This window comes from Chenopodium album, chromosome 24, assembly GCF_948465745.1.
Source record: "Chenopodium album chromosome 24, dcCheAlbu1.1, whole genome shotgun sequence".
NCBI classification, from domain to species: domain Eukaryota; kingdom Viridiplantae; phylum Streptophyta; class Magnoliopsida; order Caryophyllales; family Amaranthaceae; genus Chenopodium; species Chenopodium album.
The window spans coordinates 24,884,335-24,910,140 of NC_137857.1; the positions used below are offsets into that span (position 1 = coordinate 24,884,335).

Sequence of the window (25,806 nt, forward strand, 5' to 3'; positions counted from 1 at the left end):
ACTCAAACCGTTCACGGAAAGGCAAACCCCCAATATTATTCAAACCTAAATGACCAAAATGTTTAGCACACCCCCTATTCCCTAAAGATCACGCACATTCATAGATCTAAACTTGACATATTCCAATCAGAACAACGAAAAAACATAAAAGAGAATCAAATTTCTTACAAAGATCCATTAAAGAAAGGATAATGAAGATTAGGAAATCAAACAACGCCTCTTGAAGAACCCAACATCCCTAATTGTAGCCTTGACAAAAAAGATATACTATTATCACAACTAAAATCTAGTTTTGCTTCATGATTCGTTAGTAGAAACTTTCCATTTCAAGTCTCGTGTAATTTATTTTAACCTAACTCTCTATGGGCTCGAGTTTTGAGACACAAATATTGCCATGGAAGACGTGACATAGACATGTTTGCCCCCACCTCAAACATGTCAAATGTATGGAGAGGCATCACTGACAATGCAAAGTGGATTAAAAAGGGTTCAAAGGTGGCGGTGGGTAATGGCAGATCGACTCTATTCTGGGACCATTGTTGGGCTTTGGATGAGCCCTTGAGAGATGCTGCCATATCAATTATACCAGCAGAAATGGATGGGGCTTTGGTTGAGGATATGTGGGAACTTGTGCTAAGGTGGAAATGGGATGTTTTTGCGCACATTCTTCCTAATGAGTCTTTGCAATTAATAGCTTCTCACAAGTTAGTGAACAATACTAAGGTGGGAGACCTGGGATTTTGGAAAGGCTTGACGAATGGTAAATTCTCAATTAAATATGTTATGCATATTATGAAAGAGCAAGACATAGCAGTGAAGCATCCTAAATGGGAATTAGCTCGAAAGGCCCCGCAGAGCAGCGGATCCGTACCTTCCTCTGCCTGTCTTCATGAAAGAATCTTGTGTAATGCCAACAGGTTCAAGAGACAGATTGCAGATGATCCTAGGTGTACTCGATGCTTTACAAATGCGGATGAAACTGTGTTACACCTGCTGAGAGACTGTCCTTCAGCTCGACAAATCTGGTTAAGTGTGGTTAGCTCTGCTCTCCATCCTAACTTTTACTTTGCAAATTTAAGTGAGTGGTTCATTCGAAATATGGAAGCAATTGAGTCAACTTTCTCAGACAAGTGGCCAACTTGCTTTGCAACCACACTTTGGTGGATTTGGAGGTGGGGAAATTTCAAGTGCTTTTGGAAGAGGTGAAGACATTCCACTTGACACAGGTTCCTTTCTCAAAGCAAAAGTAGAGGAAACTTGGAATGCTATTAGTGCTGACCCGATTCAAGGAAACATCCTTGGAAAGAAACCTCGACATGAAATATTTGTGAGATGGAAAGCACCTCCTGCCAATTGGGCTGCACTCAACACTGATGGGGCTGCAAAGGGAACACCAGCACAAGCTGGAGGTGGAGGTGTTTTGCGTGAAATAACAGGCGGGTTCTTCCAAGGGTTTTCAGCTAAGTTTAGGGTCTGCAATTCCTACAAGGCAAAGTTGTTAGCATTGGAGATAGGGCTGTAGATGGTTGTTCGTCGAGGCATAGAGAGGCTAGTGGTTCAAATGGACAACCAAGCATGTATTGAAACTCTTAAGAATGCACTATATCAATGAGGCGAGTGTTATCACATCTTGAACAATTGTAGAAATCTCTTTAAATCTTTCTCTTTAAATCTGTTCGTAATGTCATAGTTAATCATTGTTTTAGGGAGGGCAATAAAGTAGCCGACCGGTTGGCCAACTTAGGAGTGGTTCTCGAAGAGAGGGTAGTTTATTTCGATGCTCCTCCAATCGAAATAAAAATCTTCTCTAGGAAGACATAGTTGAGGTTACCTCACCCTAGTTTGTTAGTTAGTTTGCTTTTTCTTTGTTCGGGTTTTCCCACTTTTGCATCAAAAAAAAATATTTAGAGAAATAGTAGTCATCTTAACATCAAACAAGAGAAAAATAGGTAGTCATCCCCCAAAAATAAAGAAAAAAAGAAAAAGAAAACAAGGCAAAAGAAAGAAAGAAAAAAGGTCAAAGAAACTACAATATACAGAAAGAGTAAATGGCTTTTTCTACCACCCAACAGAAATTCAAAAGCCCCAAATCTAATTAATGCTAGTTGGAACAGACTTTTCTCAATAAGAATCCAACAATATAATACGGAATACATAGCATTCTATTATCTAAATTAGCGATTGTAGGTTGCGTTAATGGCGGGCAAATTGAAGCATTGACAGGAGAGAGAAGCCTACCAACCAAGTTAGCTGCATTCTTCCAAGCTGGCTGTCACTTTACCTAACTATGAATCCACCTAACGCAGACTTCCTTAAAAAAACCATTACTAATATACAACGGATAGATTCATAGATAAGCAAGAAAACATGATGGCATAAGCGCGAAATTAGCCCTCGAATAATTAATTAGATATGCTTAAGAAATAATTGGCTACCAAGACCTTGAACTAATTTGCATAGTTATAATACTATGTCGTGTTTAACCATTAACAATTTTTCACAAGACAGACTCTGTATAATCATGTTGTGCCCTTCCTTAAAGTTGGATTAATAAGACTTAGAAAGTACATCAGAGTGCAAAAGTACACTGCTTGATGACATTGAAACTTACATCAAATGAAAGGATAAACATATTCCATGCCTAAAATATTCACAATGATATGTAAATTATTAAGAATCCACAAACTCAAAAGCTCCAACTTCAATCTAGATGCATGTCTGCATTTCTTACAAAGCATATGGCTTCAAGTGAACTAGATGCAGATGTGTTACTACTCGTGTTGTACCAGTAGGGTGCCATATGAGCTCCATTTATACATGGGACGGATTATTGGTGCCTCCACCATATAGTTTAGCATTGTTGATTACGAAGAGCACCGCCAGCCCCTTGAAGAGTAGTGTGAAAACAAAATTGTATTTCCTGTCTTCAGAAACAGTCTCAAGCCTCCCATTTCCCTTGACACAACATGCCGCCCTGAGAAGACGACAGATATAAATGTTTGTTACCAATATAGAACAGAAAACCTACACCGTGCATCAATATAGAGCTCTAAAGGTTTTCAACTAGTAGATGTATCAACACGAATCAATATGAAAAACAAGACAAAAGTACTTGCTACTTAGCACAGTCAAGGGGAATCCCAAAAGAAGACATTTATCTGAAGCAGTGAAGCCCCTAGCGTCCGAATAATCCTACTACCAATTTACCAAGCAAAATGAAAAACAAGACAAAAGTATTTGCTACTTAGCACAGTCAAGGCTTTGTTGTAACGGATTAAGATACTCTAAGTTAATGGACAAATTACACATACAGAACCAAAACTTAGCCAGTTTAACTGAAGGCACACAAATAGTAATATAGAACTAGTAGTTTAGTAGCAAGTACAAAAAAATTTACAGAAGCTACACCAACATGCCTTCTGTTTAGTAGCCGACAATTCTGTCCCAATACTGGTATACTACCCAGAGAAACTCATGGAATTGGGGCACAAAATTCATCCACACTCTTAAATCAAATGAAGACAAAAAGTTGCTTTCAGAAAAAAAGACATTTTTCCTAAACAGAAAATCTGAACTCTTAAGAGTTTTCAAGATCCCAAATCAGATATTGATCATCAGTGACCTAAGAAAAGAGGATGCACACTCAATCGGCATAAACTCTGCAGTGGCAGACGTATATCAGCTAAGCAGACTTGGCCACCATACCTAAAGAGCCTAGTCTTCTAATCACTTCAGGCAGGCAACAAGCAAAAGAACATCAAGTGGCACAAATTGGAATATTAAACCCGTACCATAATGTAACACCCTACTCGAAACAGAAACACCTCAAAAGAGACTTTACTTGGGGACAATATGCTTTTATTTAAGACAATATCCAACGACCACTAAATCATGACAAGAAATTCACAAACAATTTCCTACTTCACAAGAAACAAGTAGTAGACAGTTGAATGAGGCCTAAACATCAATCACAAAATACTCGGTACAAGGATGTCTCGAAATTGTCTACATAGCAATTCATATGCCCAATTATAGAATATAAACATCAAAACTACAATACATTAGAAATAAGAAAATACAAGCAAGAAAAAGATCACAGACAAGAAATGAACAAGATTATGAAACATAAAGAGAACGTATACCTGCACTCAGTGTTACTTAGAATGAGTTCATCTCAAGACAATAGGTCCGTCTTTTCACTAGCATCTTTGCCGCTGTACCATAGGGCTCTTCAAAAGCAGTGGAAACCCAAGACGAATCCGAAATCTCCTTCTTGGCACTCACTCCTGATTGCTCGCTAGGTCGAATAGCAACTAATGTTGCCCCTTTCAATATTACTCCATTAGGCAACTCCAAATGGGGTGCATACCACAGCCTCATATTCAATGCAGGCACGAGAGTCCTCTTCGATGCAGATGAAGCCGACAAGGGCTTCACCCTCAACTCTTCCAACTGATCCCTATTCATACACAACACCCCCTGACCATCGGCATCCGTTAAAACAAGACTATCCAAGGTTTGATGCTCGGCAATTATTGGTTGCAACAAATAGTGTCTAGCTGATGCTGCAATCAACGAACTAATCGTCCACACCACCCTCAATTTCAGACCCCCATTAGTGTAAAACGACTCCGGTATACTACCATTATCATCATTAACCACATTACTCGGGCTAATTTGCTCACTAATCACCCCATTTTCACTCAATTGACTAGTTTTCGCGCTATTAACAACCGACGAAGCACCAAGAATGACACAATTATCTAAAGTAGACCCGAAATCGGCCCTCCATTTGAGCAAAACCCCATCATCAATACCCAATTCACCACTCGGCAACTCGATCCTTAGATAACGAATCTCAAGAAAGTTTTTCAAAACCTGAGTTGGAGAATGGTGAGTAACACCACCCTGTTCGCCTTCTTCATCATCAACCCCATTACCCACCAACATGGAGGACGAAGCCGAACCAGAACCCGAACCCGACGAAGACGATGGGCCAGTACCCAACACACCGACAGGCCCAGATCGTTTAGGGCCCAACAACTGGCCCAAAGCTTGAATGGGCTTAAAAATATTTCCAAAAATGATACGCACAAGATTAGCAAAAGGAGAACGAGACTTATCTGCAGCAGAAGAAGCAACGGAGGAATCATCATCGGAGATCACACAATCAACTCGAACGACGACGTTTTCAACCTGGGGTACCAACGTCTGGAACCTTCTAGAAACAACACAGCACCGACCAAGAGCCTTAACATCTCCGATCTTGTTGAAAACCAACAACAACAAAGAATCTGGCAATCTATCAAAATGATCAACCCCATCATCACAAACTTCATCATCATCAACCACGACATCGATACGATCCTCAATCAATGGTTCAGGGTAGATTCTGGCGGTGGCCGTCAGATCTGGCCGAAACGAAGTCATTATCGAAAAGGGGCAAAAGATAAATTGGATTCAAACCCTAAGAGAGAGAAAATGGGAGGAATGGAGGATAGATCTGGGAAAAGAGGGTGAGTGAAGAAGGAGTTAAGAAGAGGAGAAAGCCACTGAAGAAGGAGGAGGAGGAGAGAGAAAAGATGGGGTGTGGAGTGTGAAGGTATAAATACAAAGAGATTGAAGGAAGAGGAATGGTAGGAAGGGATGGATCCACGGGTATGTCACAAGAGACAGAAGAGAGAGAGTGGAAAAGAAGAGAGAGAAAATGAGGAAAAGAAAAGAAAAGAAAGAGACAGGGAAAGTAGGGATATCATATCATATTAGGCGCGTTTAAGATAGCAATGAAACAGAGTCACAACTCACGGATGATGATATGATGCATGACTTTTTTTTTTTTTTTTTTTTTTTTTTTTTGAGATAACGCGGAAAACTCAATTTGTTAAAGGAAACTAGTGACTAGCTCGAGCGTTGCCTCGAGTTAGGGGTGAAAGTTCGGTTTTCGGTTTGGTTTTTTGCCCAAACCGAAACCGAACCACCCTATTTCGGTTTCTGGATTTTAGAAACCACACCGCACCACTTTACTTTAGAAACCGAACCAAACCAAACCATATTTATTTTGGTTTCTTAAAAAAAAACCGAACCAAACCAAATTTTCATATCAAGCATCATAAACAACAAATTTTGCAAAAAAAAAAAAAACTGAACCAAACCCAATCAAAACCGAACCAAACAAAACCAAACCAATCCATACAAACATAATTAAACAAGTTTTAACCTTATTCACCACCCCCTAACCAAGATCCGCACCCACCACAACACACAACCCACCTTATTTCACCACCCTTCATCCCTTTCACCCAAACCCTAAGCCTAGATCGACCCAAAAAAGCCAAAACAACCTAGTCTACCACCACCGCAATTCAATCACATACCGCCATAAAAACAAAGTAGAAAAAAAAAATCAAACCAAATTAAAAGAAAGTAAAAGAGGAAATACCTCACACTCCACCAAAAAACCTCAAATTTGGGTTTCAAAGGTCAAATTCGACCATGAAAACTCTAGATCTAGTGTTTTCATGGTCGAATTTGACATGAAAACCCTTTAGTTGATGCCCTTAATGGAGTTTAAACTTCAAAAAACCTCGAAAGTTTGTCGAATGTGATGTAAGTGAAGGTGGAGAAGCGAGAATTGAGAAGAGAAAAGGGGAGAGAGTGAAGAGGGAGAAGTGCGATCTGAGAAGAGGAATGAGAGAGAGTGAAAAACGACTGAGAAGAGGAGAGAGAGGGTGGAGCCGCGGAGAAGAGAGAAGAGGAAAGGAGAGGTGAAATATGAGAATTAGGGCTTTTTTTCATTTATATACTTAGGGTTAAATCTATTGGGCTAGGGTATTTTTCTGGGTTTGGGCCTAATTTCGGTTTGGTTCGGTTTTGTTCGGTTTTTCACTTTCTCAAACCGAAACCAAACCGAAAACCGAAATATTTATTTTTTTAAAACCGAAACCGAACCACTTTAAAAAAAAACCAAACCATATTTGTTATTCGGTTTGGTTTCGGTTTGGTTCGGTTTTAAACCGAGTTTATTTCACCCCTACCCCGAGTTACCACTGTTGCAATCGATAAATTTTTTAAATACTCTTCAAAGCTGCAATTATCATTTTCAAGTTATTCTCTAAGTATTTTTTTAATTAAACCTTGTGATTTGCATTTATATTAAATTTTTTTTATATAGTAATAACGTAGTTGATAATTGGCTTAGATGGTTAGATTGTCATCTTTGTTAGAAGAGGTTGAGGGTTCAAACCTCCTTATCCTACTATACGTTGACGTGGCACAACAAAAAGGGCCTACGTGGCACATCGATGTTTTTAGAAACCCCTTTTAATATATTAGTAAGTATAGATTTTCACATTTGCTACCATCAAAAGGGCCCTGCTTCACATTTAGTACCGCTTCAATTTTTTATTTTACTTTGCTACCACCTAAATCAGAGTTTGTTAAAAATCACTACTAATTAACGGAATATAATTCTATTAAGCTTATTAAAAAAAAATTAAAACCAGCCACCCAAAAAACCCTAGCCCTTCCCCGTCAGCCACCCTCCCCCTGTCAGCTGCCAGCGCTCAAAGCTGCAGCCGGCGCTGGCGATTTAGGTTGGAATCGAACCTCTCCCCTTCCCCACCCAAAACCGACAACCCTAACCCTAAACCTCCTGTCCGAAACCACCCTAAACGAGTTTTAGGGTTTCGCTTAGGGTGGTTTTGGGTGGCAGGGAACTCCTTCGGCGCGGCTAGAAAAGGGAACAGGAGACGAAGAGGGGCTGGGATCGAGAGGCTTTTTGAGGGGAAAAAGGGGGCTGAGATCGAGGTTGGGATCGGGTTTTCGAGGGGACTGGGAACGTGACGCCAGCGCAAACAGGCTGGGTGGTCGGAGTCGCGGGCAGGGAGTGGGCTCAGGTGACGGTGGCAGTGGCTAAGGCAGGTGGTGAGTGGGGAAGGACTGGTGGCTGGACAGTTAGTGGTGGTTGCGGTGGGTTTGATGTTGAACAGTGGCGGTGGATTGGTAACTGGTGGGTGAGAAGGAGTTGTGGCTGGACGGTGGGTTGGTGGTGACAACAGATATACTAACGGTGTAAGTCAAGTGGTAGTGATTTTTAACAAACTCTGATTTAGGTGGTAGCAAAGTAATATAAAAAGTTAAATCGGTAGTAAATGTGAAGCAGGCTCATTTTGCTGGTAGAAAATGTGAAAATTTCCTATGTTAAATCAAGGTTTGTCAATGTTTTAAAACTTTGGGGGATACATCCATACATATATATATATTTTGAATTAATACATGATTTTTACAAATATTTATTTTAAGATAATGCGAAATACTCAATTTATTAAATCAAGGTCCGTTAAAGTTTCAAAACTTTGGGGAACAAATTCATATATATATTCAATTTATTTTCTAAATTGATACATGTATCTCACTAACAGCTAAATGGGCAATGATTTCCCCGCACACCTTACATGAACAAAATTAAAGGATTCCGTAAAAAAGAAAAAAAAAAGACCATAATTAAAGGAAACAAATTTTTTACAACCATGACTAATGTCCTCGAAGAAGTGATTAATTAGAGCAGTTCCTTTAAAAAAAATAAAATTAGAGCAGCTCCTTGCATTGTGTTCTCCTTAATTGCTCGAACAACATTCAATGCATCACACTTAAGCACAACTTTTTTGAATACCATCCTCTTGTAAACCTCGGTTAACTCTAGGCGAATAGCAACTATGGATTATGAGGCATATAGGATGGCAATTTTGCAATTAGTTGGAACTTTGTCACATGCAAGTGGGCCATTTGTATAACGATGTCATTGAAGTGTAACGGGGAGTGAAAATAGAAGCGGAAAAACTATTTCTCACTCTAAAGTAAAAGTCCCCACTTTGCATGTTAGTATATAAAAAAAATGGAAGAAGGTCTTCAATGGCGAGATAGAATGTAGCTCAGCAAACCAATTTTTTTTGTCAATTGTGAACTCCTAAGTGCAGCAGTGGATTAGTAGAATGAGAAATCGGCTAGTAGATATATTGGGTGTCGATCTGGCGGAAGCAATTCGGGAAGATGGAGAAGAGGACATGGTTGCGCAAGGGAGCTGACATTCGACTCTGAGATGGTAAGTAATGTATTTTATTGCTTTGTGGTTTGTTTCTTTGCGCTAATGGGGTAATAAACTAATGCAATTGTGAAATTTAAAAATTAAAGCTTGGGTAAGATTGTAAGAGGAGGTTAGGGTTTATGTTGAGTATTTGTAATTGAGTAATTATGTTGGGTAATTGGTAGGGGTGGGTAATCTATTATGGAGTAATAATTGTGTTTATTGTCCAAATTATGATTGTTATGTGGGTAATGAATTTGGAGTTTGGGTAATTGGCGAAGTCTATTTTTATCGTTGAGTAGTAGTAGTAATAGTAGTAGTAGTAGTAGTAGTAGTTGTTGTTGTTGTTGTTTATAATTGATGCTAAGCTAATGTAGTTCAATTGATGGAGTAGACATGTTGTTAAGTTGATAGGATAATGTTGGTTTATTTTTTATGTATTTAGTGATGACATTTGTTCTCAAATTTTGGCTTTATGGGTTGTGTGATCTTCGAATTTGGGCAGAATGTTTTGGTTATATTGTGTTGTTATTGTGTTGTTTGGTTCTATAAAGATCCACAGTCCACTAGAATGAGATGTGGATGTATATGTGTTGTAGGTTGGTCCATTTGGAGAAGATAGTAAGGGTGAGGATGATGTATATGTTTATGATGAGAGGGTAGAGAGTGGGGATGGATTTACAGAAGGAGATGAGGAAGAGGATGAAATAAGAGAAGGAGATGATGGAGAAAATCAGGGGTCAGATTATGAGGAAGTACATGGTGAAAACGATGTTGATGGCGAAGGGGCAGAGGCAGGAGGTTCTTCATTCATAACACCAAAGAAGGGCAGGGAAATTGTGCAAACTGTGTTTGGTGTGGAAGAGGAAATACCACCCCCAACTTTGGGCATGGTATTTGGTAGTTGGAATGAGTTAGATACTGTAGGGAATATTTCAAGCATCATAACCCCAAGCTTGAACCCCACTGTGATCATACACTTAAGTATGGTGGTGTCCAAAGGGAAAGAAAAGAGAGCAAAAGAGTCGCCAACAAGTTTTAGGAACTTGTAAACCAATCACGAGGTGAAGGTTACACCCCTTAACGATCCATGAGATCGTCAACTCCATAAGGTCAAGAACCAAATAGGGTTCGGGGATGAGGGTACGAATCCAATCTACAAAAGAAGGAACCCGCCCTATAAAATAGGCCTCTACTTTATTCTACGTACTCTTATTCATGTGCGCTTTTTGACTAACATGCAAACGTTATATTAACCCTAAACCTGTTTAATCTATATTGGTTGAATATTAATATACAATTAAAATTATTATTGGCGATCACTTGAATTAAAATCATATTAGCCTAAACCAAATTATTGATTATCTTATTAAGCGTGATTTCAAATACAAATTCCCTTAAAAATGCATAAAAGGCGTGATCAAGTAATAACAATAAATATATATCAAGCAACATAATAATAATAATAACAATAATAATCATAATAACAATATTAACATCAATAATCATGTTAAGGTATAATAAAGCTTAAATATAATAGCAAGATCCTAGGCATGATACTAACAAGATTAATAACAAATCCTAGCATGTCACTAAACATCAAATATCAAAGCTTTTAACCTAACATGGCACTAACATGATATTAGAAAGAACAAGAGACACCCTAAACATGATACTAGAAATCAATAATAACATCCTAATATGATACTAGGAATTAATAAATAATAAACATGCTTTCTACAAGAATAGAGCAATAAGATTACATACTTTGATGCCTCGTACCTCTTTCTAATAACAAAATACAGGCGTTAGTAAACTTCAATGAAAATATTAAATCAAAGAATTAAATTAAAGAATTAAAGGAAAGAGTTAAAAAGTTTATTTAGACTGGATTTGGGACCAAACCCTCAGAAAAGTATAAACCTTTCACGTTTAGGGTGAAGGCAACTTCGAACTTGGCTAGGTGTTTCTAAGTCTTGTGTATGCGGTATTGTGTTTTGAAAAGCTAGTTTAGAAATCAAGAGGGAGAAAGAATAAGCTAATGCTTAGAGAGAGAATAGAGAGAATTAATGATTGTTGATGAAAGTTGATTAAAAACGGAGGTTCAGGACCCTATTTATAGGAAAACAGTTCGGAAAATCATAGAATTTGATAAGGAATAAAACTCCACGCCGTCGCCAACAAACCGACCTTGTCGCCAGAAATTCATCTTGTCGCCAAGCGACAAGCTTTGTCGCGTGGCGACAAGCCTGTCGTTTGGCCACAAAGAGAGTTTTTGCGGATTTTGTTTTTATCATAACTTTTGATCCAGAAGTCCAAATAAGTCATATAATATGTCGTTGGAAAGCGCTTGAAGTCTACTTTCCAATGCAATTAGAATGACATTAAAATATTTTGCATTTTATTTTGATAAGTGTGGGCAATCCCATCATGCGGTCTATCACTCACTTGGCATTCATGTTTCTCAGCCACGGTACCGAGCACTCGATAAGAGACGCAATCTGAGACGTGTTCTTATCAAAGATATTTTCATATCAAAGACATTGGAACACTTGCCCTTTTGTACACTTTTATTTATTTATTTTTATATTTTAATTTTTTTACTTTTGAGATCACTCAAGCTTTTGTTCTTTGAACTTGCATAAGTTACACACCATCCCATCCCAAGGTGAGGTAGATGTGGGTTAAAAAAAAGAAAGGTCTGATCTGTCGTTAGACGAGGCCTAAAGTGATTTATTAAAAAAGGATTGCATATTTGAATGGTGAAAGGTAATATGATATGGTTAAAAGAGATGCATCAAATCATTAGTATACCTTGTGCTTAATTCGGCGATTTTTTTTTTTTTTTTTTTTGGCAATGCAATGATCGTATGCGAGGGAAGAAATGCTCATTTATTAAAGGGGAACAAAATAAAAAAAAACCTATGAAATAAATCTAAGGAAGACGATGGGTGCCTATGCTAGACTTATAAGGGAAAGGTTTAAAAAAGAAGAAGAAAGCATGAAATCTTGGCGTTGAAGCTCGCCTTGTATTTTGTCTCATCATTACTTTTTTTTCTTGTCAATCACGTGACTCAAACTCGATTCAACATGCATGGATGAGAAGAGATCATGGAAGAATGAGGGGAGTGATATGGAATAATCATGTGGATGGAGAGTGAAAAGATGATGTAGATGGAGATGTGGAAGAAATTAGGAATAGAATGGACCCTAACTCAAATGACGGAAAAATCGACTCATGCATGAACCTAAGACATGGTTATGATGACATATACAAAGTGTGTGCTAAGACTAGTGAGTGTTGGTGACATGTAAAGACTTGTGTCATGACCATGTGGCTAGACTATGTGACTAGACTTAAGCAAAGACTAAATTAAGACTTCACGTATATGCATTAAACTGGACAGGCTGTGGTATTTTAGTCATAACTTTTGATCTGTGACTCTGATTGGGAAGAAACCAACGCCTAATAAAAGATAAAACTCAGGGTTACAGATCCATAGGCTATACGACTCGTAGTTCTTCCTAGAACTCCGGCTATGACCAAAACAAGTTGACGCATGTGCAGTATACGGGAATAAAAATCCGGGTTGACTTAATGGAACTATGACTCGACTTAAGGGAATTTTATTAGTTCAAATTATTTAATTAATTAATTAAATAAAGTCTTTTAGTCATTAGTTAGTTTATTAAAACTTATTTACAAATACAATTCAAAACAAACGGTTAGTTTAGCCACATATAAACTATGCACAAGTAAGAGATGCATAAGTAGTCAAGTAGTCACAATATATATGATGCAATGAGTTTGCAACCTAACCATGGTTCTAATTCTCTAAATTTCAAGGATATGGGTTAGTCAAAGAGGGTCCATGGTTATGAGTCCGGATGCATCGTGCGGAAGCCTTACCTTTGGAAGGGTTGGCGCGTATGGATATGGGACCCCGCAAGTTAAAAACTTGCTTCCACGGTTTGGTGGATTCACAAACTCGGATGTACCCGTCGTTGCCAGGAGCGTTCGATTAATTGGGTAGATGGAGCAGGAACCCCCAGAGGATTATGGCCATATGTAGAACACATATGGGTTTCAGAAAAGAGAGAAAAACTCAATCAGGAAGTAGAATCGAGCCAACAGTACTAGAAATGGTCAAAACAAGAAGGCAGAGTTCTAGCTCGGTATTGGAAGAACTTGGCGCCAGACTACAAGGACTGTCGCCGCAAATGAACCTCTGTCGCCAGGCGACAGAAGCTCTTTATAGGCGACAAGCCCTGTTTTCTAGACGCTAGTTCCTACATGCCTTGGCAGGTATCTGTGTTCAAAGAATTTTCCAAGTTTCACAGTATTATTTCAATTCTAGTTGTGAAAGATATTTTTCAAATTTCCTACGTGTAAAATCCTATGTTATTGACTCATTTCAGATAGTCTATCCAATGAGGACCTTTTTTTATGCATATGACAATAATGTTAATAATAAAAATTACGCACATGAAATACTTAGAACTTTTTGAGTCTCATCCGCTCATTTTCAATCATTGCCAAAATAAATTTTAGGAATTAAAATAGAAATCCTCCCTAGCAGAGTCGTCAAAAACTATAGGGAATATTTCAAGCATCATAACCCCAAGCTTGAACCCCACTGTGATCATACACTTAAGTATGGTGGCGTCCAAAGGGAAAGAAAAGAGAGCAAAAGAGTCGCCAACAAGTTTTAGGAACTTGTAAACCAATCACGAGGTGAAGGTTACACCCCTTAACGATCCATGAGATCGTGAACTCCATAAGGTCAAGAACCAAATAGGGTTTGGGGATGAGGGTACGAATCCAATCTACAAAAGAAGGAACTCGCCTTATAAAATAGGCCTCTACTTTATTCTACTCGTATTCATGTGCGCTTTTTGACTAACATGCAAACGTAATATTCACCTTAAACCTATTTAATCTTTGTTGGTTTGAATATTAATGCACAAATAAAATTATTATAGGCGATCACTTGAATTAAAATCATATTAGCCTAAACCAAATTATTAATTATCTTATTAAGCGTGATTTCAAATACAAATTCCCTTTAACATGCATAAAAGGCGTGATCAAGCACTAACAATAAATATATATCAAGCAACATAATAATAATAATAATAATAATAATAATAATAACAATAATAATCATAATAACAATATTAACAATAATCATGTTAAGGCATAATAAAGCTTAAATATAATAGCATGATCCTAGGCATGATACTAACAAGATTAATAACAATTCTAGCATGTCACTAAACATCAAAGATCAAAGCTTTTAACCTAACATGGTACTAACATGATATTAGAAAGAACAAGAGGCACCATAAACATGATACTAGAAAGCAATAATAACATCCTAACATGATACTAGGAATTAATAAATAATAAACATGCTTTCCACAAGAATAGAGCAATAAGATTACATACTTTGATGCCTCGTACCTCTTTCTAATAACAAAATACATGCGTTAGTTAACTTCAATGAAAATATTAAATCAAAGAATTAAATTAAAGATTTAAAGGAAAGAGTTAAAAAGTTTATTTAGACTGGATTTGGGACCAAACCCTCAGAAAAGCATAAACCTTTCACGTCTAGGGTGAAGGCAACTTCGAACTTGGCTAGGTGTTTCTAAGTCTTGTGTATGCGGTATTGTGTTTTGAAAAGCTAGTTTAGAAATCAAGAGGGAGAAAGAATAACTAATGCTTAGAGAGAGAATAGAGATAATTAATGATTGTTGATGAAAGTTGATTAAAAACGGAGGTTCAGGACCCTATTTATAGGAAAGCAGTCCGGAAAATCATAGAATTTGATAAGGAATAAAACTCCACGTTGTAGCCAACAAACCGACCTTGTCGCCAGAAATTCATCTTGTCTTCAAGCGACAAGCTTTGTCGCGTGGCGACATGCCTGTCGTTTGGCGACAAAGAGAGTTTTTGCGGATTTTTTTTTATCATATCTTTTGATCCAGAAGTCTAAATAAGTCATATAATATGTTGTTGGAAAGCGCTTGAAGTCTAGTTTCCAATGCAATTAGAATCACATCAAAATATTTTGTTGATAAAAAGATATGGCCGAAATAGTGGAAAGGTTACAGTTTTGGATAGAGTTTCGTATTTCTTTCATATCTTTTTCGTTATCGCTCGGAATTAATATTATAATACATTATTGGAAAGATAATTTCAAGGTATATCCAACCATATAAAATGTGGATAAAAAATATGAGGCACAAAAATAATATCTTACTGTCTTTGAACATCTTTAAATTCGAATAGAATTAGGACTTTAAAAAAGGAAAGTTTTAAAAAAGGAAAGTTTTTATCTAAATCAAATTCCTTGATCTTATCTTTTCAAAAAAGGATAATTAAGATCTTTTAGAAAATTATAGAAGATTCTAATAAATCCTAATTAGTTTAGGAATAGGATTAAACCTTTGGACCCTCCACATGATCATTGGGTTGTAGATAAAATCCGGTTTGGGCCCGGTTTAGTATTTTGGCCTTTACTTCCTCATTATTCATCGGAATTGGGCTTGTAATATATCATTGGAAAGGTCTTCTCAAGACCCATCCAACTACACAATTATTGGACCCTTATCATGGACCAAACTAAACTGGATTGGACATTTTCATAAAATAGAGTGGGTTTTCAAAAACAGAAAGAAAGATTTTTAAATGAAACTAACCACAACACTAGACTTTTCACACTTTCACCTCATTCGATTATGGTTTGACGTGAAAGGTTATTCATCACTGGGTTTGGTTTTGGGGAGACACAATTGGGTGTCTACAGATACTTATTTCTGGAGCTATGCTAGGCAAAAGGGGTTTGGCATAGTTAGGGCTGCTTCTGGATGGGTGAAGGTGAAGAAGGAATTGGGTAGTGGAAAGTGTTGTAAGGAGCGGAGGAATGCTAAGTGGACCTGTGATTGCTATGGCAGACCTTCGAGGAAGCGTAAAGTTGAATCACTAAAAGAAGGCTTGATTCAAGATGAGGAGACAGTTACACATAGGAAAACCAAAAAGTGTGGATGTCCAGTGGAGTTGTATGCTAGTGTTAATGCAGAATGGAATTGGGTTGTTCGTAGGCTAAACTTGGAGCACACTAGTCACATAGTTACACCGGGGAAGTCTAAGGATGTTTCCATGTATCGGAAGCATGATTTGGTTGTTAACCATAATCACTTGGTGAAACAAGTGGTTTCAGCGAAGTAGTTGAGGGTGAAGGTTTCCCAGATGTACGGTTGTTTTGCTAGGGAGCGGAATGGGGTGGATTAGATATTTTTACTCAAAAAGACTTGACGAATGCGGTGGCTGAGGAGGAGAAAAAGAGGCTTAAGCTTACCGAGGGTGATGCAAATGGGATGATTGAGTACTTCAACAAAATGAGTGCAAATAATCAAAATTTTTTCCATCTTTGTAGGTTTAGGAAGGATGGTTCGTTACAAGATGTTGTATGGGTTGATGCGAGGAGTAGAGCTGCATATGAGGAGTTTGGCGAAGTTGTCTGTTTTGATAGTACGTACTTGACTAATAAATTCCATTTGCTCTTTGCTGTATTGCTTGGTGTGAACCACCACGGACAGAGTATATTGTTTGGTTGTGCATTGATCTCTCGAGAGACCGCGGAAACGTATGAGTGGGTGATGAGGACATGTATGCATTGAATGGGTGGTAAAGCCCCCTTCATCGATTCTAACGGATCAAGATCCGACAATTAGGAAAGCTGTGCATTGTACTATGACTGAAACGTGCCATAGGTGGTGCATATGGCACATCCTTCAGAAATTTGGTAAGTATGTGAAGCATGATGATTACGAAGTTGTAAAGGATGACTTTGATAGCCTCATATACGGTAGTTTAGATGCTGCTGAATTTGAAGCTCGATGGTGTGATGCAATTGAGCATTACGAACTACAAGACAACACTTGGCTAGAGGGTTAGTTTATTCCGTTTCATGGTTTATAATTTATTTGTTTGAGTGAATTTTTGATTTTTTATATGCATTTTTAGGGTGTGGGTAATTGATGATATGGATATTTGAGTAAAGCATAGGTGCATGTTTTTGTTGTTGTCTGCTACTGCAATTTTGTTTGGATGGTCTGCTATACAGTATGAGCAGAGAGCAGTTTGCAGGTTATTGTAAATTTATGTACCACTGTTTAGTGGCATTGTTCCAATTAATGGTATTTATTTTGTATAACTGTTAATTTTTGTGTACCACTATAATTAATAGTTGCTGGTAGCAGAAGCATTTGTAGCTGTGTCTGTATGTGTGTAAGGTATTTGTCTTAAAGTTGTTTATGTTGGAAATAAATAATAATTGTTGTTATTTCGAATAGGGCTTTATGAGGAAAGACTTATGTGGATTCCCGCGTATTTGAAACACTTATTTTTGGCCGGGATGAAAACGACGCAACGTTATGAGAGTTTCAATCATTTCTTCAAAGGGTACGTTGACAAGAATACAACGTTGTCTGAGTTTGTGATTCGGTACTGCGATACTATGCAAATAGGGGTCGAGGCCGAAAGAATGGCAGACTCGAACCCACAGCGGTATGTCAGGCGTTTAGTGACTAATTTCCCAGCTGAGGTGTTGTTTCAAAAGTGCTATACGGATGCGAAATTCAAAGAAGTTCAGGGACAGTGCAAGAAGATGTTGTATGTCCATTGCCTAGATCAATATGAAATTGGTTCTAATGAAATTGAGTATGTTATTGAAGACCGTGTTTGGATCAATCCTAAACATGCAAAAGGAGTCTGTGACAAAGATTCGTAGATGCTACCGGGTTGTATATGATAGTAGTACGTATGAAGTTGCATGTGACTGTAAACACTTTGAGTTTCACGGAATCATTTGTCGACATATGATTCTTGTGTATGACCTTAGTGGAGTAAGTGTTGTTCCTGAGAAGTATATACTTTGTCGTTGGAGGAAGGATGTACAACAGAAACACACACGAGTAAAAGTTGCTGACCATGATCCATTGAAAACTGATGAAGTTAGGATTTATCACAATCTTATGGGGATGTACTAACCGATTTGCTCTAAGGCTTCCACTTGTAAGGAGGCCATGCAGGCTGTGATAGAGATGTTGCAGTTCATGGATCTCAGAGTGGAGGAAGTTCTAGCAATGTTTGCAAAAAGGGAGGTTACACCAGGGAATGAGAATGGTCCCGGTGAGGATGAAGGGGTACATGGAGTTGTCCATATGCCTTCTTCTGTGGCACAGAACAAAATAGCTGATGGGACAAACACACCATTCACAATGGCATCGGGAATCCGTAACAACACCACTCCAGTTAGTGGATTCCAAGGAAGCTACAAAGTATCTGCCCCAGGGAGGATTAAGGATCCACCCTTGCCCAAGAAGAAGGCACATCGTACTTCAAATGTTAGATATCCGTCGTGCACTAAAAAGAAAGGAAAAGAAAGGGCTGCTAATAAGGCAAAAAATGATGCTAGAAAGCAAGCTTCTCAGACCCCGACCAACATATCATTAGGAACAAGTGAGCATATTTGATCCGTTGGAGGAATACAAATGAGGGATTGGATGGTTCGTTAGGATACTTTACTACGGTTAGGGGAGAAGACTCTGGTGGAGTGTTTGCTTCTCTCCTTGGCCTCACTCCCAGTACTTCAGGATCCAATCACAATTAATCTATTCTTTTCAAATTATTTATAAGCTGTATGAAATTCTTTGTGCTTTACTGTGACAGTAATATAATTTTCACCACTATACTTACGCACATCTTGAGATAACGGTTTGTTAAATGTATCACTAGTAGTAGCGTTTCAAATGTATGACTGACATGTATTTTGATTATAGTGGTACACATGACCTTGCCAAATGTATCACTGTTGGTCCAAGGATACTAATCTATATGAATGGTATCAATTTATACAAAATACCACTAAGAAAGATAACATGAATGAGTTGGGTAATATGATTAAACGCCACAATGTCCAAAATCAGATTCATACTGTTCAAAACAAAAGCAAAACATAAACACAAACACATTGTTCAACAATAGCATACTTAAACTAAGCAAAACATAAACGTTCAAACAATCAAACGACATTTGAAACTGAACTCCAACCAATTTAATCTAAGCCAACTAAATAAAAATATTAAACACAAAAACAAATTTAGTTGCCTTTGATTATTTATCTCCATTAGTTGAGTTTTTTAATGGTTGAAGTTAAGTGACCGTAATCACAGGATTGCTGGCCAAAAACCTCTGGAAACCACCGATCACGGACATGGTACGAAGCATGGGGCATGGTATCTTTGGGGCTGTTAAGCTTTTCTGCCTTATCTGCCTCTGCCTCCGCTTGGGCCTGTTTGGTGCCATGGCCTCCACCGGCGGCTGTACTCCTCCCCCACTTGCTACACCAGCATATGTGTGTCCCTCTCCAACAACAATTGCCCCTTGTACAGAAGCATCACCAAGTCGTGCATGGCCTGCTGCACTACCCCGCCCAGACTTCGCCACCTTGGTGGCTCTCTTCCTAGCCCCCAACCTAAGAGGACTTTTGTTCACGGTTGCCCTTTGTGCGATGTTGCTCTCTTCCTTTTGTTTCTGAATATTGTCAATGGCCATATAAATATCATTCAACTGAACCTGCAGGCTGTTTCATATCAACTGATGGTCGTTTAACTGCTATCTTAACATCTTCTCTTTCAACTGAAGGAATTCTAACTTTGAGTATTTCGGTTTGTCTCTATTTGACTGTAGCATTGTCTGTTTTCCCTTGTTTTGTTTCACCATTTTTGGAATTAAAGAAAGGAAAAATTATGAAAATGGATAACAGGAGGACAGACAAAGAAAAAGAAGTTGGAGACAGAGAAAGTAACTGGAGAAAGATTTGTTAATGGAAGACAAATAAATACTTCCTCCGTTTCTATTTAGTTAACGCGTTTGATTTAGGCACATATATTAAGGAGAGGAGAGAGAGTGATAGAGAATGAAAAAGCAAGTGGGGTAGCTTGTAAATGCAAGGTAAAAAATTTACCCAAAAAGGAAACGTGTCAACTAAAAAGAAACTTCCTAAAAAGGAATACGTGTCAACTAAAAAGAAACGGAGGTAGTATAGTTTGAGGAGGAAGTTATTTGATCATGGCATGATATTATACACAACCCTTGAACGAGTAACTGCCTCTTTCAGTTTTCCTATGTGTTCGCGCCAAATGATGTGACAATTTCATAAAGGTACCATTTAATGCGCCCAATTTGAAAATGGCACATACGTTCGTAAGTAATATACCACTGTATATAGTGGTACATATTACCTTGTCAAATATATCATTGAGAAACCTTCAACATAGCACAACAATTAATGACAACTTTTGATATTAGTTGCATTTAGTTAATAAGACCTACATGTATCAATGACATGGCGTATCACCTTCATTCTCAATATTTATACTTCAGCTATTAGTAATGTAGTCACGATACGCAACATTATATCTTATGTATAGGTTATTGTTTTGAGTTAGGTGATTTGAGTATAGTATATATAAGTCTGTGTAGGCTACATTCATAACAGTTCTAACGGGCAACTGTGCACGTTATATTCGTCAAGTTAAATACACCAACTAAGTATCCATGCTACGTCACATGTGTCTTGCATGTTGCATATAGATATAAAACTAATGCAAAAACACAATTAATGCGTGTTTTATCATAATTTTCAAACTTATACCATTCCTATCTTTTCTTTTAAAAACTATAAGAAATTACTTATAAATAGTGTGAGGATGATTATATCCTTAAAATATTTTTGTACCTATATGCCCCTATTAATAAGAAGTTAATTGCCTTAAACTTTTCTTTGAGTGTTTTAATGGTTTAACCCTTATAAATAGTGATGGGAAAATTATACCCTCTAAATTGTTTATTTATTTATTTGCCCCATTAACGTTATTAATTGGCTTTTTAAAATACTCTTAAAAGTAAGGACATTTATACCCCCTACAAAGAATTGTTTACAATTTTTCCCTCATTATGTTGCCGACAACTGTAGAGCTCATCGAAAATGGTTAGATATGGCGCATGCACCGCGCGTGTTAACCACTGCACCTTAGTTTTAGTAAATGTATTTAGTACTATGTATACTCGGATCCTAAGGGATATATATATATATATATATATATATATATATATATATATATTGTCAATTTTCAATTTGATCGACCTGCTTTTGTGGGTCATGAACAAAACCTGTTGACCTAGAACTCGATTTAACATAAACCCGTTAACCTGTAAATTTGAGAGTTAAACCCAACTTGCTAACTCATTTTTTATTCTTCTTCTTTTTTTTTTTAATTTTATTTTTATAACAAAAACACATGTATTTAAAAATTTATATCTAGTTTATTGATTGAGTTTGATCATTCGTCTACCATCCGCACGACATTCATTTCTCTATCTCATTTATCCATCTCATATAACTCTTGCCTTGATCCACACCAACAACCTACACCAACTATCGACCCACACCAATTGCATCTGCATAACCTACATCACCGTCATGCCACGTTGGCCTGACCTCTTCATTTAAATTTGTAATGTTTAACGGTTTTTGTTTTAAAATTTTACTATCATCACTAGGGTGGCTAATGTGCGCCATAGGTAGCCTTGCTTAGGGAGCTTTTTTTAGTTGTTGGCTATTGTATGGAGGGTGTTCCCATCGTATGAGATCCTTCTCCTTATATGCCCATGACCCTTTTAAAGCCTTCTTTACACTTGTTAGGGTGTATTAGGATTTGAATTCTTGACTGTTTGGGGGACCTTGAATTAGAGTTGATCCTATCATTACGCTTTTTTGTAAGAAACAAGTAAGGAGTCGCCAATGAGTTTTAGGAAAACTCACAAACCTCGTTCATGCCTTTTTCCCATGTAGGGTTCAAGGAATATGTAGCATGAATCGTAAGTTTACCTATACCAAAATTGGTCTACATGTACCAGAGATGAGTTTGGGAGCGAGGGTACTAAAATAACGTTCCTTTTAGAGAGGAATCACTATTCTAGCTCTAGTGCGGCCTCTACTAGCTCTTCCTTTTCACAATTTCATCACCAAACAATACATGCAACGTGAAAATTAAAATTAAGTTAGTTGATTTTATTTACAAATATTAATCACATAAGGATTACATTGCAACGAATGACGTTATTCTTATTTAATTCAAATTCGTGAAAAGAACAAAATAAACAATATTTGCCTTGTCTTAAGTGATAAAATAACAATTAATTATCAAATTATAGTCTTGATTAACGAATTAATACTCTGTGAATTAATTAATTAAAAGTTTGTTTAAAGTGATTAAACAACACTAATTAATCAATTAAAGTTATTTAAAAAAATAAAAGAAAAGTGATTTATCTAAGTGCTCAGGAAACTAACCATTCTTCTTTGTATGGTTAAATCTCCGTCTTAGATATTTATGGACCTTTTTTCTTCTTCGTACCTCCAAGGACATTAATGGATAGATTAGGGTTGAAGATTAGTTGGGAAGAGAGAAGAAAATTAGTATGATAGTAAGAGGGTTTGAGAGAGATTAAGGTTTTCAAAATTTAGGGTTTTTAATTCTGATTTTCCATGTCGTCATTGAAAGGAATGGTGTCCTTCGAACAAGTGTATTATTCTGATAGCGGGTTCAGAATTATGAGAAAGCTACTATATTCAGTAAGGTCAAGTGATCGGAATGCCTAGGTGGAGGCCGCTTCCGATCAGTAATATTAATATAATTAATATTATAGCTTAATCTTGACTGAACCCTTCAGGTCACACCCAAGCAAATATACGAAACGACTTGACGAATTAATTCGAAAGAAATTAATTTGTCGCCTGAGTGTTAAATATTTAGACGTCGGTAATTCGAGCTTGGAGCGTTGAAACCGAGCGTCGGAAGTCGAGTAAAAAATAATAAATGACGAGACGCGCAAAATAATAATAAGTCGACCATATTCCCAAAATACCCCTAGCATCGGTGTGCCCCAAGCACCCGAATGCTAGGGGCAAAAATGTCCGCGCAAAGGTGGCTAGCAAGCGCACCGCAAGCTAGCAGCCGCGTGGGCATCGTGCCAGCAGCAGCTAGCTGCCGCAAGCTAGCAGCGTGCTAGCAACGCACGCATGGCAGCAGCCCGCACCAAATGTGCAAGGCTTGTTAGCCATAGCAGCAGCCCGCAAATTGGTGCGGGGCTGGGCTTGTGACTGAGCTCGTGGATGGGCCATAGGGCCGATCACTAGGGGAAGCATGTGGGAATATGGAAGCAAGTGGGGTGAGGGACATGTGGCACAAGGAGAGTTTTGAGTAGGGAGCTATGGGCCTCTACTCTCCATGTGGTCCTCACCACCCTTTTCATATGATAGTGCCACTTGTAGATTTATTATTAGTTTACAATTTTATTTTAATTTAGCTTTGAATTAATTTGTGGAATTTCACGATCCCACATTGATGGGATAGAAATTCCCAGTCATACTTTCCTCTATAAATACCAACCTTGGGATTTGGAGTAAAGTGCTTGAGTGGGAGTTAGAAAGAGCATTGCATTTTGGCAAAAACTCTTAAACTCCATTAACACTTGGGTTTTGATCAGACCTTGCTAATTCCAAGGTAACGGACCTAAAAAGTCGTGTTCGTCCTTTGTGGGTGGATACCGTTGGAGGCTCGGCATTTGCGGAGCTAAGAGCTTTCAAGTAAGAGCCCGTGTTTGAGGGTGAAGCACGCGTCGAAGGTAAATTCTGGTTTTACCCTTCTTTATGTTTTGTTATGCTTTATGGTTTTATTAATTGCGAGTGGTTCTTGGGTCGGGGTTGTTTCCGCAGTGAGTCAGACTCACCAAACCCCAACATTCATTAGCTAAGCGAAGACCCCTATTTATAGGCATATGAATCTAGGTTTACGGTTTTAGAGCCGCAGTGTCAGGTGGCGTGCGCATCTCAATGACTTGGCGCGCGCAACTCATTGAGTTGCGCTTAGTGCGGTTTTCCTTATACGAAAACTTACATAACTTTTGATTGCGAAGTCGGATTAAGGCGTGTGAGATATCATAAGAAAGCTCTGAATGAACTTTCCAATGCGGTTATAATTAGGTTACAATCTGTTATAAATCAAAAGATATGGTTGTTGGAGTGCAAGGGTGTTGGTTATAGGGCCCGATTTAGTGTTTTGATCATAACTTCATCATTTTAGCTCGGAATTGGGCTTATATATACCGTTGGAAAGCTCTTTGAAAGGGCTATCAATCTATATAGGCCTTACACAGAATTTTGATGTTTGGTTTATCTGTTTGGCTCGGTTTTCAGCAATGTAAGATCCATTGGATCCAATCATTGTATTTGACGCATTTAGGTACGTTATTAATCAAGTTTAAACATGTATAAGCACGTTTTAGGCCTATTTAGTAATCGAAAAAGGCTCTAAGATAACTTGGTCTCAAATATGGGTTTTAAGTTACTTCATAATACATTTTGTAGTCCATAAACACTTCAACTTTGATCTAGCATGAAGAACGGGTTTTTGTAACATCATTACACCATCTATCGGGACAGGAGGCCAAAAGTAGGTGTCTACGGCTATAATAATGAGGAAAAATATGTAAACAAATATTTTAGGGGTATATAAATGTTTGCATACTATTCTAAATAATTCTAAAAAAATAATTAACATTAATGAAAGGAAAAAAAAACTTTACATATTAATGAGGGTACACATGTAAATACAAGTACTCATTTTGAAGGGTATAATTGGCAACACACTATTCATTCATAAGAGTAATATTGTACTTTTTATAAGGTAGGGATTTTCATTAGTTAATAATTCATGTGCTTGGGTGACGATTTAAATTATGTAATAGGCATTTAATGGATTGTTACACCCATAGATCTACTTTTTGTTTTTTGTTTGACTTTTTTTTTTACTTTGACCGAGTTAAGAGGTTTCTAGAGGCTGTTAGTCTATTGTGGTACCCATTACCATGTTGAAGTGAATAGAGGCTAAATGGAGAAGCCCATGTCCTGTTTGGCTCGGTTTTCAGCTATGTAAGATCCATTTGATCCAATCATTGCATTTGACGCATTTAGGTACGTTGTTAATTTTTAGGGTTTTAATAATAATTGAGAAGGTGATTTAAATTCATATGGGTTTAGGGATCGTCATCAACTATACGATCATAACATCAGCGCAGATTGCGAAGGTCTCTATTTGTAAAGATGCAAATACATCGAAAATCACTGCTCGCGTCAAGTTTGAAGCGGTAGAGTGTGAGTTATGCCCGATATGCAAAATAGTTATGATTTTGATTATAAAAGTTATGTTATTTTCTCTAGATCTGGGTTTACAAAGCTTTATTATTGTTGTAGATATCGTATGAATATTTATTAATGATAATATTCTTCTTCCAAAAAAAACAAAGACCGTTTGCCCAAACTACAACTTATTTTACTCGTTTTATGTCCACATCACAAAACCGAGCTAAATTGATTTTATGGCCCTAAAATTTTGCCCCAAATATTATATGGTTGGATAGGCTTTGAAATAAGCTTTCCAACGGTATATCATAAGCCAAACATATGAATAGTAATAACTAGCATTCTTATTGAAACTCGAACTCATCATAACATAGAGCCACATGCAGGGAAACTTGCACGTGTGGTTCTGGCCGGGCATCGCTGGAAAGTTAGCTAAATTAGCTGGAA

General features: G+C 37.6%; 1 protein-coding gene and 1 pseudogene across 2 annotated transcripts; one reads left to right on the plus strand and one right to left on the minus strand.

Annotated features, from left to right (window-relative positions):
• Window positions 1-2,493: 2,493 nt before the first annotated feature.
• LOC145611469 (F-box protein At5g46170 pseudogene) lies at window positions 2,494-5,687 on the minus strand (annotated as a pseudogene). Its single transcript, XR_014106390.1, has 2 exons — window positions 4,143-5,687; window positions 2,494-2,974 (listed from the first exon to the last, which is right to left on the minus strand). The product of XR_014106390.1 is annotated as an F-box protein At5g46170 pseudogene (transcript).
• A 3,027-nt stretch (window positions 5,688-8,714) lies between these two features.
• LOC145610689 (protein FAR1-RELATED SEQUENCE 8-like) lies at window positions 8,715-18,139 on the plus strand. The gene is made up of 9 exons (XM_081665989.1): window positions 8,715-8,775; window positions 9,268-9,350; window positions 9,682-9,982; window positions 15,895-16,268; window positions 16,358-16,734; window positions 16,862-16,990; window positions 17,157-17,229; window positions 17,338-17,370; window positions 17,825-18,139. The coding sequence occupies exons 1-9, from the start codon at window positions 8,715-8,717 to the stop codon at window positions 18,137-18,139; spliced, it is 1,746 nt and encodes a 581-aa protein (XP_081522115.1).
• The last annotated feature ends 7,667 nt before the right edge of the window (window positions 18,140-25,806 follow it).